Source organism: Scyliorhinus torazame, chromosome 9 (assembly GCF_047496885.1).
Source record: "Scyliorhinus torazame isolate Kashiwa2021f chromosome 9, sScyTor2.1, whole genome shotgun sequence".
Lineage (NCBI taxonomy): Eukaryota > Metazoa > Chordata > Chondrichthyes > Carcharhiniformes > Scyliorhinidae > Scyliorhinus > Scyliorhinus torazame.
Genome location: NC_092715.1, coordinates 157,484,310 through 157,500,486, shown reverse-complemented (window position 1 = coordinate 157,500,486; position 16,177 = coordinate 157,484,310). Strand labels below are relative to the sequence as shown.

Here is a 16,177-nt window from a genome sequence, read left to right as displayed (position 1 = left end):
TTGTGAACACATTGTGTTTATTGTTGAGCTTTGTTCATCTTTGGTTTAGTTCCTGCAATAAATAATTTTAAATCACTGCACTCTGTCTGCACCGCCACTAATTGAAATGCATCCTTTACAAAGCTTTAAGAGTCAAGGACAGACCACATAAACATATGACTCAAATGGATTTTGAGTATGGTGTTGTGGCTGGATTGGTGAATGGATTAAATCTTTCAAGCAATTCCGTAATCTTTTTTCAAATGTAATAGAAACTCCTGCTTTTTCTCTTGCATTGATTTCTCATGTGCCTATGTGTTAGCTGTAAAGCTTAAATGTAGTAGCACTCACCATATCAACGACAAACAGAAACTATATACTTAATATATTGACAACTTCCGTTCCATTTCCCACACTTCTGTTTTCACTCCTTCCACTCCATCCCTCCCGAAATCAGTGTTGGGTTTTCTTTGTCCTCCAGCCCCTCAGCTTTCACACCCTACTCATCCTCCACCGTTTGCATCAACTTCACAGTGATGTCTCCACCAAACCTATTCTTACCTCATCGCCACTTTCAGCATTCCAAAGAGGCCATGCTCTCCATGACACTTTAGTTCACCCTTCAATCATCGCCAGCAACCCATCCCCTTCCCAAAGCATCCCCCTATCCAAGTGCAGGAGATGCAACACCTGCCCTTTTACCCTCTTCCGTCCCACTGTTCAGAGCCCCTGAGAAACAGCAAATTACTTGTACATCTTTCATCTAATATACTCTACTCTTTAGGATTAATGAGATATTCAATTTATCTTCCACCGTAAAGACTGATGCAAAATATCTGTTTAACTCCTCTGCCATTTCCTTCTCCCCCCCCCCCCCCCACATAACTATCTCCCCAGATTCATTTTCTAAGGGGCCTATGTTTACATCGACCTCTCTCTTCCTTTTCATATATTTTAAGAAGCTCTTATTGTCAGGTTTTATATTTCTCACTAATGTGCCCTCATAGTTTCTTTTCTCTCTCTTTATTATCTTTTTAGTCCTCCTTTGCTGGATTCTGAATCCAGGTCGATCACTGACCTTTGCCTCCTTAATGCTTTTATTTCAACTTAATGTTCTCCTTAACTTCCTTGGTTAGCCATGGTTGGTTTATCCCTCCCTTAGAATCTTTCCTACTGAGTTATATTTTTGCTGAGAGTCATGAATTACCTCCTTAATGTCTGTCACTGCTTATTTACTGTCTTTCCTGATAATCTATCCGCCCAGTCCACTTTAGCTAACTCTATACTCATTTCATTGAAATTTCCTTTAAGTTAAACACAGTTGTTTCTGACCCAAGTTTCTCACTGTCAAACTGAATAGGGAGGCACGGTAGCACAGTGGTTAGCGCTGTTGCTTCATAGCGCCAGGGACCCTGGTTTGATTCCTGGCTTAGGTCACTATCTGTGCGGAATCTGTGTTCTCCCCTGTGTCTGCGTGGGCTTCCTCCGGGTGCTCCGGTTTCCTCCCACAAGTACTGAAAGACGTGCTTGTTAGGTGAATTAGACATCCTGAATTCTCTCTCAGTGTACCCGAACAGGCGCCGTAGTGTTGCGACTAGGGGATTTTCACAGTAACTTCATTACAGTGTTAATGTAAGCCTACTTGTGACACTAATAAAGATTATTATTATCAAATTCTATAGTGTTATGATCACCACTTCCTAGTGGGTCTTATACTGTGAAGTCATTTATTAGCCATTATCAGATCCAAGATAGCCTGTTCCCTGGTTGACTCCAAGACATATTGCTCTAGGACACTATCCCTCATGCACTATATGATTTTGTTGTCATAGCTACCTGCACCAACTTGATTAACCCACTCAACATGAAGATGAAAGTCGCCCATAATTATTGCTCCTATTATTTGTCGAATTGTACCCTTTCCTACAGTGTAGCTACTGTTTTGGTGTCTATACACTACTCCTACCAATGTCTTCTTTCTCTTGGTGTTTATTACCTCCACCCAAATGGACTCTACATCATCTGAGTCTAGATTGTCTCTCCCAACTGTCCTCATTTCATCTCTTACTAACAGTGCTACCCCACCATATTTTCCTTCCCTCCTGTCCTTTCGAAAGGTAAAATATCCCTGAATGTTGAGTTCCTAGTTTTGATCTCCTTGTAACTAGGGCCTGGATTCTCTGTTCCCCCAGCCGCGGCGTACCATTCACTGGTGGCGGGATTCTCTACTCCCACTGCTTGTCAATGGGATTTCCCATTGAAGCCACCCCACACCATCAGGAAACTTGTGGGTGGGGGTGCGCTGCCGGTGGGAAAAGAGAATCCCAGCCCATATCTCCGTAATGGCTATGACATCATATCCATTTACCTCGATTTGCACCATCAGTTTGTCGACCTTATTCTGAATGCTTCATGCAATAAAATACAAAGCTTGTAGATTGTCTTTTTGCCATTGTTGATCCTCCAAACTTTTCTTTGTACTGTAGCTCTCACCCATGATTACCCTGACTACGTTTTTGCATTTTGCTGTTCTTTTATTACTGTCCTTGTTTCCCTTTCTCTTGTCACCCTGCTTAGGTTCCCATGCCCTTGCCATTCTATTTTAAATTATTTCCGATCACACTCACACACAGTCGCCCTAGGACATCATTCCTGGTCCTGCTCATGTGTAACCCGTCCAGTTTGTACTGGTCCCACCTCCCCCAGAACCAGTTCCAATGTCCCAGGAATCTGAAACTCTCCCCTTGCACCATCTTTCCAGCCAGTATTCATCCAATATATCCTGCTTTTTCTACTAGCATGTGGCACTAGTAATCCTGAGATCACTACTTTTGAGTCCTACATTTCAACTTACTTCGTAACTCCCATATTCTGCTTTTAGGACCGCAGCCCTTTTCTTTTTTTAAACCTATGTCATTGGTACCAATGTGTACCATGACCACTGGCCATTCACACTCCCCCATATGAATATTCTGTAGCCACTCTGACACATCCTTCACCCTAGCACCAGGGAGGCAACATGCCATTCTGATGCTTCATAAACGCCTATCTAGTCCCCTTAAAATTGAATCCCCTCCAACTATTGCAATCCCACACATTTTATTCCTCCCTTGTGCAGCAGAGCCAACTGTGGTGCAACAAAATTAGCTGTTGCTTCTTTCCATGAGATGCCATTCCCCTCAACAGTGGTATATCTGTTTTGCTGGGGAATAGCCACAGGAGACTCCTGCACTTCCTGTCTAGTCCTCCTGTTCTGCATGGTCCTCTTGCTCTGCCTGGTGGTCACCCACTCCCTTCCTGCCTGTGGACTCTTAACCTGTGGTATGGCCACCTCTCTATACGTGCTACCCATGATACTCTCCACCTCGCAGATGCTCCACAGTGTCCCCAGCTGCCCCTGCAGCTCTGAAACCCAGACTTCCAGGAGCTGCAGCTGGAGACACTTCCTGTACACTGCTAGCCCATGGCACTGTAAATGTTCCCAACTTCCCACATTGAGCACAAGGAGCACACCATTGCTTGGAACTCTCCTGCTATGACTTACCACTTTAAATTAAACCTTTGTGGATGCATAATGTCAGATTATATCCAGTTTTCTAGAGCCTTTCTTCCCTGGTCCTTGCTGTTATAGAATATAGCCCATTCAAACTATACAGCACAAAAACCTTACAGACTGTAATTGATGAAAGTAGTAAATACTTACCCGACCTTACCCACTACTTAGCCATTAGCTCTCTCCCCTGTAACCTCTGCTGCTACAACAGGGCAAGACCACTCTGAAAATTAAAAAAGTTAGAAAGCAAAGAAGTAAAAAGCCCCTTTTCCCCCATTGCATCAAATTCCCACTGTGCTCCAAATCCCTGATACCCACAGTCACTCAGGCTGTGTGTCACTCAGGAAGTGTTCTCTCCCACTGCTCGTGCGCAAATCTCACTGAACAACTTACAATTCACTTCAGAGCATGCCTAATATTGTTGCTCAGCCACCAAACAGATGATGAATGGCAAATATAAATCTTCAAATTGTTGAATGGCTACTTAAATTAAATTATATTTTTGTCACCTGAATTGTTATTGCTCATTTATATCCTTTTTTATAAATGTTTTTTTATTGGGTTTTGAACAAAGTATATTTACCGTTATGGACACAGAATAAGATATATATACATATATATATATATATATATATATATAGAAAAGAAGGGCACACACAAACATACCAAAAAAAAAGTAATAATAAAAAATAAAATAGAATGACTGGTAGGGTATTATTCACCAGCTCAACAGCAGCAACTCTGTACAACTGGCGAAATTATTTACAACACATAAGTAGGCAACTGTTTGTGTGTGTGTGTGTGGGTGTGTGTGTTGGGGGGGGGGGGGGGGGGCTCATTTATATCGTTAATTAGTGTTCAAATTAGTTAATTTTAACTCGGGTGCAATAGGCTGGAGCTACTTATTCAGTAATTGAGTGAAAAATACCTTTGGCCAGAACTGCAGCATATTATTGAATATGTTAACAGTATGCTAGTTTTAACAAACAATTCCTGGAACCTTTCATTGACAGAAAATAATTTTGTGGTCTGCAGGGCACCAGAGAGATCTAATTTGAAATGAGAATATAATAAATTAGTAAAATATGTTGACCATAAAAGCACCACACTAATGTTTATTTGAAAGGGACTTTATTATTTTTGTCTTTGCAGAGAGACACCAAAGGTCAAATCCTCATTGAGCACGTCTGCAACCATTTCAGCTTGCTGGAGAAGGATTATTTTGCCATTAGATTTGTTGATCCAGAGAGACAAAGGGTATGTATTGGTGGTTTTATAAACATTTAAGCTCCTTTACTTTCTCGTTTCCCCCTCCCCCTCTGTACATATGGACTTGTACTGTGGTACTTTGATATGGACACTGCCAAGCATCTGGTACTATCTCTGTGTCTTATCGTTACTTGCGGGCATAGAATGTCAGGTGGCCGTTAGATTGTCATTGAACCTACTTCAGTTCCTTTCTTGAAGCACCCATATATGTACTTCCAATAAAGTCACTTGCTCGCCATCCGGGATCAGAGCTGATATTTCCACTCACAACACCGTGAAGCTGAAATGAGCATTAGTCTTTCAATCATTGCCTTGACTGAGGTCAGCTAACTCAGTGTAAACCAGAGGCCTTCCATTAAAGACGGATGTGCGCCTGCATCAGCTCCTTTAGGAGGAGTGCCGAAAAACTTGCTGGATCAATGCAGCAGCAGATTAATACGGCTAGGAAATGTTAGGTTCACAAACAGCAGCAAGGAGTTAAACATAAGGAAACTTTTAAAGGTCGAAAGTACTAAAATGAATGGAGAGAAATAGTTGCCTGACCAGCTTCTGCCTGAGTACAATTTAAGTTGTGCTGCCATTGGCTGTGTCCTGACGTGTACTGCCCATATATTTCTAGGCATGTTGAGGAAACTGCATTGACAATATTGTCTAAAATAAATGTGTCCTTACTTTGTCATTTGGTCCCTGTTGAAATATATCCAAGTCTTTCCTTCTGCCACCCTGTTCCCCGCAACCATTTCCCACCCAAACGTTGTGACCAGCAGGAACACTGACTCTCTAATTTTGAGGCCTACCCAAAAATCAGAATAGGTGGTAAAAGACAGCCATTTACTTTATTAAAAAAAAAAAAAAAAGTTTTCTCCTGTTGCTGACTTGTTTTTTCCGAAACACGGCAGTAGTGAAATGGAGACCAGCTCTTCAAAAAATTATGATCCCCTTTTATGTCTGGCTGGGAGGTCTTGTATCCCGGTGCATAGCACCCAGCCTCTGGGCTGGAAGCTGTAGGTTTAGGTCCCACTCCAGAACTTGATTGCCATGGAAGCGTGTTCATTATGTGGCCAAAACAGGCTGATTATCAAAGTGTAAATCCTTCCAGTACACCTGTGGTTGACAGTAAGAGCAGGGGCGGCTTCTGGTTAGCCATCGAGTTGTACCCTTCAATCTATCACCACTGATGACAGGTGAACAACCTGTTCCAGGAAATGTAACTAGGGAGACAGACATAAGTAAATGCTTTGTCTGTCTCATGTGTCATTAGGAAAGCCTCAAAATCAAAATCTACGTCTGGCTGATGCAGTTTAAAATATGATACTTCTCTCCTTATCTCTGCCATTCCCCACACTTACCTGGGAATCAATAGCATGGCACAGAAACAATGAGTCTGCTTGTGCACTGCAAATTTATTGGCTTTAAATAGAAAGAAAATAAATGGCAGGAAAGACGGCTGAAGACTGAGTAGCACATTTCAGGGAGCTGCAATTGAAAAATGGCGGGAAGAAAAGGCGCCATGGATGGGTTTGATGGGAAGGAGGAGACTTGGAACTCTGGGAAAAGTTCCAGTTGTTTCTTAAAGCCAATCAGACACCAGCAGATTTGCATACTGCGACCTTTCTCAGCTTAGTTGGGAGGAAAATATTCATGTTGCTACAGAATTTAGTACACCCAGCTAAACCTGGAGACAAGTCATATGATGAGTTCATGACTGTCTAGCAAGAACATTTCTCTCCCTGTCCACTATTAATAGCTGAAAGATTCCGCTTTCACAATCGAGCGCAGGAAGAAGGGGAAAATATTTCACAATTTGTTGCGTCACTGTGAAAGATAGCAAGGTACTGCGAATTTGGCCAGACTTTGGATGATACACTTAGCGACCGATTAGTTTGTGGCCTCGGGAACAAATTCATCCAAAGAAAATTGTTGACTGAAGGTACATTAACTCTGAAATTTGCTATAGAAATTGCAATATCTATGGAACTTGTTGCAAGAGAAGCTTCGCTTATTGGAGTTCAAGCTAATGTCCATAAGATGGAACCAGGTCTTCCAAGAACCTACCATGTCATCGCTGCAGCCAAGTGGGATATTTGTCTGGCAATTGTAGGAGCAAGGAGAAGAAATGCAAAAATTGTGGTAAAGTTGGTCACTTTACAAGGCATGTTGGTCACACCAACATTCATCAGTACAAAAGAAGTACACCCAAGAGAAATACTGCAAAGTCTACAGGGCAAGTTTATCAGCTAAATGGTCCAACTGAAGACTCACTGGGTATTAAAGCGTCAAGTTAGCTTAAGAAATTTAAACTTGGCATTCGAGCAATACAAGGAGAACAGCAACGATTATGGGTCAATTCAAAATTAAATTGGAACACTATTAAGGTAGATGTGGATACAGGTGCTGCAGTATAATTTATACCTGAACCAATATACTGTCAGAAATTGAAGTATCTGCAATTGCAACCATTTGATTTGGTCTTGAGGACATATACTGAGGAGGTCATACCGCTGAAGGACTGTGAAAGTTAACGAGCAGAAAGCGGTGTTGCCTCTCCACATTGTTCAAGGAAACCTTCCAGCATTGTTTGGGAGATCTTGGTTAAGGAAGATTAAGCTAAACTGGGCAGTCATGAACCAACTTGTTCAAACCATCTACAGCCACTTCTGAGAAAGTATGCAAAGGTATGCGAGGAGTCACTTAGATCCATGACTGGGTCAAAATGATACTCAAGGTAAAGGCAGACAGGGTGCCTAAGTGTTTGAAAGCAGGTACTATACCCTATGCTGTTCGACCTAAAATGGAAGAACTCGAGAGGTTACTGAAGATAGGAGTCATTGAACCTATTGCCACCAGTGATTGGGAAACCCCATTTGTTCTAGTCTTAAAGAAGGATAGTTCACTCCAAATATGCGGGGATTTCAAAATTACTATCAACCCTGTATTATGTGCTGATCAATACCCTCTACCACGTATCAATGATCTTTTTGCAGGCCTCTCAGGTGACCAAAGATTTAGCAAACATTGATCTCTCCCAAGCCGATCTGCAAATGAACGTAGCTATTGAGTCTCAATCATTACTGGCCATAATAACACACAAGGGTCTGTTTCGGTATCGGAGGCTTCCGTTCGGGATAACTTCCAATAATCACTTTCTTCCAACGATCTTTGGATCAGATCTTGAGTGGGTTATCGGGTGCGCAATCCTACCTGGACAACATTTTAATTACAGATTTGAATGATGTAGAGCATGTAAAGAACCTAGAAGCTACTCTTGCAAGACTGCAACTGTATAATCCCAGGGCCAAGAAAGAGAAGTGCAAATGTTTTAAATTTTCTATTCACTACCTTGGACACATCATCGACCAAGACGGTCTTAATAAAGAATCTAAGAAGATGTTGAGATCCTGAATGCGCCACAGACGCAGAATGTGATACAGTTAAGATCATTTGTAGGATTATTAAATTACTATGGAAAGTTTGTACCACACTTTGCAACATGGCTGAAGTATTTACGCATGTTGCTTTGTAACAAGCAAGCTTGGCTCTGGATGAGACATGTGAGGATGCTTACCAAATTGTCAAAACAAATTACAGGAATCTGAGTTATAGGTCCATTATAACCCAAAACTGAAGCTGCAGCTTGCTTGTGATGCATCACCCTATGGGGTTGGAGTGGCTGTCTTCCATACAATGTCTTCAGGTGAAGAGTGACTAATGGCATTTGCTTCCAGGACATTGACTAGAGCGGAGTCCAACAATGCTCAACTTGAGAAAGAAGCTCTCAGCATTATTTTTGGTATTCGAAGGTCCCACTATTATTGGTGTGGCCGTCAATTTACTCTATTGACCGACCATCGTTCCTTAACAATAATTTTTGGGCTGCATTAGGGGATCACTTCACTCATCGCGAGTCGATGCCAATGTTGGGTGTTAATCTTATCGGCACACAATTATGTCATTGAATATTGTCGGTCTGAACAGCATGAGTCTAGACTGCCAAGTTCAATAAGACCAAAACGATAAGCATGAATCTGATGAACACTTCAACAACATGTTCTGTCTGTCTCATATGGAAAATATTCCTGTAACATCTTCTCAGGTGTGAAAAGCTACCTGAACGGATCCAGTGATGGGGAAGGCATTGGACATGATTCAAAAAGACACTCTCTAACACAAGAGCACAGAAAGAATCCAGACCTTAAACCCTATCTTACCAGGCATTTTGAGTTGACAGTACAAAATAAAGTATTGTTATGGGACATTAGAGTAATCATTCCACTGTGTCTATGAACTAGAATTCTTGAACAGCTGCATGAGGGCCATCCCAGTGTAGTTGGAATGAAGTAGTTGACAAAGTGGCCCAGGTTGGATGCCCAAACAGAGGAGAAGGTTTGGTAATGCCAATGAGAAGTGTATCACCAGTGCAACCTTTGTATTCATGGGAATGCTCCACCAGGCCATGGCAAAGAATCCATGTCGTTTATGTGGGACCAGTTGAAGGACACATGTTTTTAGTCAAGGTTGACACGCATTCGAAGTGGCCAGCGGTTGCCATCATGAATTCGACAACTACGGAACAGACCATAGAAAGACTTGACAAGATATTTGCAAGATTTGTGTAACCTGAACAACTGGTGAAAAATAACTGTACTTAATTCACATCAGCAGATCCGAGGACTACCTGAAAGGGTGCAGCATCCGCAATATCAAATCTGTTCCCTACTACCCAGTTACCAACTGCTTAGTTGAATGTTTCACGCTCCAGCATGCTGTGAAGGTTTTGAGGGATAAAGGCTTTCTACTTTCTACTTAAATGTGTCAATAGCTTTCTCATGACATACAGAAACATTGCACCTTCGACAACAAAGCCCACCGGCTGTACTAATGTTCAAAAGGAAACTATGCACACAGTTCGATATTCTGATTCCCCCCTTCAATTTCAGAGATAGTCAGGCAACAACAACAGACACAAGTGGCTCGAAGAGAACAACATTCCAAAACAGTGTCCTTGACCGTGGGAACGTGTTCTTGTGAGAAATTACACCTCAGGCGAAAAATGAACTCCAGCAATTGTATTAGCCAAAATACGTCCAGTTTCATATACTGTACAATCTGACGATGAACAAATTTTATATTGGCATGCTGACCAATTATTGTCTGCACTTAATGAGAGTACAGAGTCTGCACCAGATGTCTTCACCACAGGGAGTATAAACAGTGACATTCCTGAGTTGAGGACTACAATTGCGGAAATTAAGGAATTTGTTATGGCTGAATCATCCACACAACTAGAGATAGTTCCTGAGATGGTGTTGCCAGATGTAACACCGACTAGTGGGTAGGAAGACACTTCTAACACCCTAAGAGACAAGTTCCTGAACATTGTGTTCTGCCAAAACTAGACAGATCTCCCAAGAGACTGTCTTACTAATCTACATATATATCCGTAACATAACAATGTTAGTTATGGCATAATGTGTTTGGATTTGTGTTAACGTGTTCAAGTGAAAATGACAGGGACACTGAAGGAGTAAAGAGGGAGGGGTGTTATGTATCAGAGTGATATCATTGGCTGGTGTAATGCCACGTATTACGCAATTGCATAATCAGAGCATTTAATGGGTTTTTGTGGAGTTTCCATTGTACCCTGTTTGAGCAGCAGCTTGTAAATAAAACCCTTCCCCTATGTTATACGAATTTGACACGTGTCAGCCCGATTCACTCTCTTTGGGGCTGCAACAAAGAACATAACACCACCCAAGATTACTTTTTACTGCTGTATATCACATATTGTTCTCTGGTCCCATGCTTTTTTCAATGCCACTCATTTAGCTTTCAAGGAAAAGTAAACATTCAAGGTAGCTAGGAAGTCACATTAGGGGAATTCCTAAATCCCACACCTGGTAGCAACAATTTCAAGTACTGTTTAGGGTTGCCAGTTCTGATTGGAGGCATTCGTGGATGTTTGATCATGTGACATTCTGACTATACCCCGTTTGATCATGTGATGCCTGATCACATTATATATGTCCATGTGACATCTAGCCCCATGACATCTAATCATGTAACTTTTGCTAATGTTAAAAGTGTTATTGCATTTACAGTATAAATGTTGGGGTCCCTGTAGTATAATTGCTTGTGATTTTGGACAACTTTCAAGAACCAGGAGGTCACACCTATACAAGGTAAGAGGGAAAGCCAACAGTGGGGAAGAAGGGAAACTGAGGAAAACCACCCTATTTTAGAGACCAATCCCATTTCAGGGATTCCACCCTCCCCCCATCATTTTACAGATCTCACGATTGCCAAGACCCCCAAATGTTGACAAGCCCTCCCAATTCAATTTCAATCCAAAGATGTGCAGGTTAGGTGAATTGGCCATGTTAAAATTGCCCCTTCGTGTCTAAAGATGTGCGATGGGTTTCTCCGTCCCGCCGCACCAGATTTCTGCGACACGCCATCGGGATTCTCCGTCTCGCCGGCTGGTCAATGGGGCTTCCCATTGTGGGGCAGTGACAGTGTATCTTTTTACTTTGTTGGTTTTTGTGACTTTTTCATCCAGCCAGGCTGTGACCAGACCACAGATTGTTGTTGAGTTCTGTTTGAAGGATATTCAAATATTGTTACGGATATTATTTAAGCATTCCATTTTCATCCGTACTGCAATCCTAATTCCAACTATCCCATTAGATTTCACATTCACTTTTTCAGCCGAGTGCTGATGGAACTCCAGATTAGTATGACACGTTAACATTAAAGTCTACAATTTTTTGAAAATCAGTACTGTAACTGGGAGGTTACTGTGATTACTTAACATTCTTCTTTCTAATTTCTCCAGAAACACAAGAGATTCTTTTGTCACAATTGCATTTGAAATTTGACATTTGTTTGCTATGTGCATAGTAAAAGCTGACCAAATAGTTTTTGTTTCGTGGGCTTGCATTCCTAATATAAGCAATGGGACCTTTGAAATTCATTGGCAATTATATTGTACAACACAATATACTCTTTGTGTGCATGTGAGAGAAAAACAAAGAGAGAAAAAACTGTAATATTGTCTAATTCGTGATTTTCAATTTTTATTTCATAGCATTGGCTGGAACCCAACAAGTCAGTTGTGAAGCAAATGAAATGTAAGTTTTGACTTTTTTCTCTGTAAATGCAGATGAAAATGTTGACAGTTCTATGTACATCAAGCATTGCACTATAGTCTGGCATTATCAGTTGATTGAGAGAAATTCTGACATTCAGCGGGGGAGCGGTTAAGGAAGGGAATGTCTCCAGTGGGCACAGGGGACATCCTAACGGAGGTACCACCCCATTCTTACCCAAGATCAGCTCAGCCAGTAAAAGCTGTCAGTCGACCAGCTTGGCTGGGTCTTCATTTGCCACAGGTGAAATAGTGGCAGGGACTAGGTGAGCCATTTAATTGTGGCTTAAAATCCAAAGGTGATGCTTCCACCACCCATCATAAAATGGAAGACAAGTCGGAGGCATTTGGGAAGGTGACAGACAGGCCATGCGCTGCATTTTAAGAGCCCCTTGTGCCTTCAAGAACACCTGCCAAAATATCTAAGCCCTCAATGCAGTAATTGTGGGGATGTTGGAGATGCCATTTTTTGGATGTTGAACTAAAGCCATGACTCAAGTGGATATAAGATATTCCATGACATTCTTTGAAGAATGAATTTAAGAACTAATGCATAAATAGCAAAGTTGTTATTCTAAGGATGTGTTGAGGTGCTTTCTAAATGTAAGATATTTATTTTTAACCACCCAACCCTTCCATTAATATCCTTTTCTTACAAATGTATAACAGTGTTGTTTACATGTACATAATCTCCATGTTAAATAAAGCTCCAGTATGTCCAGTCGTATACATCAGGATCCAGGACACCAACCCCATGTCTTCTCAATCATCTGAATTGACCTTGTGCCAAAAATACACATTGTAATTTCTGTCAATGCAGTCTTAGTGTTTGTTGCTATGTTCATTGTATTTTGTTTTCCTGCTTACTCTTATAGTTCAAATGTATGGCTGAGTCTTGTCGTGTTATTCACCCTGGGGTAACACGGACTGCAACAGGATGCAGATGAACAGTAAAGCAGACACCAAACGTAGGCGTTGGCTCAGTACGATTTATTGAACTTCTGTAACAATGCACACAGCTGGCTGTGGGTTGACACTCTACTAAGTGTACTAACTCTAACTTACTAGACCAGGCTAGCTCCGATCCACGTGTAGAAGATGCTGACTGATATATACACCCTGACTGTCACTACAGTTGTCACCAGTGGAAAGAGGCAGAGGGCTGATGCCTCGTGTGTTTTATAGTTGGAAGCCCCCCTCTGGTGTTCTGTCTGGTGATTGGTTGTGTTCTGTCCTGTATGTTGATTGGCTAACCTGGGTGTCTGTCACTGCCTGTTTTTACCTCATGATGTGCATGGGTGCATATTATGACATCCTCCCTTTTAAAAAAAAAAAAAAAAAAATTGTCGGTTGCTTAGAGCATATACAACATATTTAAAGATATAACTATTTACAGCAAATGGCGAGTGAATGCAAATGTACATGTAAGGTGTCTAGCATGCAGATACAGAACAATATGTTCAAAGGAAATATTTCTAAGTCCAATCTCTGGGGCTGGCGTTGGATCCCTGTCGACCACCTGAGAGGTGGAGGTGGGGACGACGGCGCCTTGACAGGCGGGAGTGCAGCCAGATTGGTGGCCTCGTGGAGCGAGGTGCCCGGAAAAGGCATAACGACAGCTGGGAACGTGAGATCTGGTGGTGGGCAGCCAAGTTTGCGTAGTGCCCTTCTGTTGCGCCTGACAATGGATCCACCAGCCATGCGAACCACGAACGACCTGGGTGCAGCCTGTCGAACAACAACTGCTGGAGCTGACCAGCCTCCACCAGGCAACTTGATGCGAACAGCATCGTCCGGAGAGAGCACAGGCAAATCGGTAGCATGAGCATCGTATGTCAGCTTTTGCTGGTTCCTGAGTTGCTGCACTTATTGCAGCACTGGAAGGTGATCCAGGTCTGGTAAATGAATGGCCGGAACAGTCGTCTGCAGGTCACGACTCATAAGGAGTTGTGCCGGAGACATACCGGTGAACAGAGGGGTTGCCCTGTACGCCAGGAGCGCAAGGTTAAAGTCAGAAGCTGAGTCCGCAGCCTTACAGAGCAGTTGCTTCACGACGTGGACCCCTTTTTCGACCTTCCCGTTAGATTGTGGGTAATGCGGGCTCAAGGTGATGTCCTTGAACTGGTATAGGTTCGCGAAGTTGGATCACTCTTGGCTGTAGAAGCAGAGACCGTTGTCGCTCATGACCGTGAGCGGAATACCATGCCTGGCAAATGTCTCCTGGCAGGCCTTGATGACAGTCCTTGATGTGAGGTCGGACAGTTTCATCACGTCGAGGTAACTCGAGAAGTAGTCAATTATAAGCACGCAGTCACGCCCATTGGCGTGAGAAAGGTCGATTCCCACCTTAGACCACGGAGAGGACACAATCTCTTGTTGCTGGAGTGTTTCTTTGGGCTGAGCAGGCTGGCAACGCTGGCTAGTCGCACAATTGAGGACCATGTTGGATATGTCCTCGTTGATGCCAGGCCAATAGACAGCCTGCCGGGCCCTGCGCCTGCATTTCTCGATACCGAGGTGTCCCTCGTGGATCTGTTTGAGCACTAAGCTCTGGAGGCTGCGAGGAATAACGATACGATCCAGCTTGAGGAGGATCCCCTCGACAACTGTTAGGTCATCCTTGACATTAAAGAACTGGGCACTTTCTGCCAACCATTTGCAAGGTGATGTATGACCCGCTGCAGAAGAGGGTCCTTGGCAGTCTCTTCTCAAATGTTGACGACTCGTTCGTCTGAGGCCGGGAGGTTGCTGGCATACAGTTGCACCTGTGCCTCAATTTGGCGGATGAAGTCGACCTCTTCGCAGGGCGAGGTGATGGCGCGAGACAGGGCATCCGCAATAATTAGCTCCTTGCCTGGTGTGTAAACCAATTCGAAATCATACCTGCGGAGTCGAAGGAGAATGCGCTGAAGCCTGAGCGTCATGTCATTCAAGTCCTTGTGAATGATATGGACGAGGGGTCTGTGGTCAGTCTCTACTGTGAAGGTTGGTAGACCGTAGACGTAATCATGGAACTTTACAATACCGGTGAGGAGGCCTAGGCACTCTTTCTCTATCTGAGCATACCTCTGCTCAGTGGGAGTCATGGCCCTGGGCGCATAGGCCACTGGAGCCCAGGACGAGGAGTCATCCTTCTGGAGGAGCACCGCACCAATGCCGTCCTAGCTGGCGTCCGTGGAGATTTTTGTCTCCCGCTGTGGGTCAAAAAATGCTAGTACCGGAGCAGTGGTGAGCTTTGCCTTTAACTCGGGTCAAAAAATGCTAGTACTGGAGCAGTGGTGAGCTTTGCCTTTAACTCGAGCCACTCTGCTTGATGTGTGGGTAGCCACTGGAAGGCAGTGGACTTCTTCACCAGATGCCTGAGAGCCGTGGTGTGTGATGTGAGATTAGGAATGAACTTTCCCAAGACGTTAACTATACCCAGGAAGTGGAGTACCGCCTTTTTGTCTTCCGGGGTCTTCATGGTGTTGATGGCCTTGCCTTTGTCCGAGTCCGGTTGCACGCCCTGCTGGGATATTTGATCACCCAAAATCTTGATTGATGACATGCCAAAGGAGCATTTGGCCTTGTTCAACTTGAGGCCGTTGGCATGTATGCGTCTAAAGACTTGTTGGAGACGAGATATATGTTCCTCTGGGGTCGTGGACCATATAATGACATCATCAACATAAACCCGCACACCCTCAATGCCCTCCAGCATCTGTTCCATGATCCTGTGAAAGATTTCAGAGGCTGAAACAATACCAAACGGCATGCGGTTGTAACAGTACCTTCCAAAAGGTGTATTAAACGTGCAGAGCTTCCTGCTGGACTCATCCAGTTGTATCTGCCAGAAGCCACGCGATGCATCTAGCTTCGTGAAGAATTTGGCATGTGCCATCTCACTGGTTAGCTCCTCCCGCTTTGGGATCGGGTAGTGTTGCCGCATTATGTTTCGGTTAAGATCCTTGGGATCTATACATATGCGCAGTTCTCCAGAGGGCTTCTTCACACAGACCATCGAGCTGACCCAGTCAGTCGGTTCCGTCACTTTAGAGATTATACCTTGGTCTTGGAGCTCCTGTAACTGTGCCTTTAAACGGTCCTTCAGAGGAGCCGGCTGCCGGCGTGGTGCATGGATCACAGGCGTGGCATCAGGCCTGAGTAAGATTTTGTAGCGGTATGGAGGCGTGCCCATTCCACTGAACACATCCGGGTATTGTGACTTTGTCAATGTCAGCCTGAAGATTCAT

The 16,177-nt window shown here is 43.4% G+C and overlaps 1 protein-coding gene across 3 annotated transcripts in view; it reads left to right on the top strand.

The window, feature by feature from the left end:
* Positions 1 to 16,177, top strand: part of frmd3 (FERM domain containing 3) — a 356,546-nt gene that overhangs the window by 114,999 nt on the left and 225,370 nt on the right. For 2 of the 3 annotated variants that reach the window (XM_072516656.1, XM_072516655.1), the window contains exons 2-3: positions 4,685 to 4,789; positions 11,886 to 11,928. In XM_072516656.1, the coding sequence (XP_072372757.1) occupies positions 4,685 to 4,789; positions 11,886 to 11,928 (148 nt within the window). The remainder of the gene's footprint in view (positions 1 to 4,684; positions 4,790 to 11,885; positions 11,929 to 16,177) is intronic. The other variant, XM_072516657.1, reaches the window with a different exon arrangement.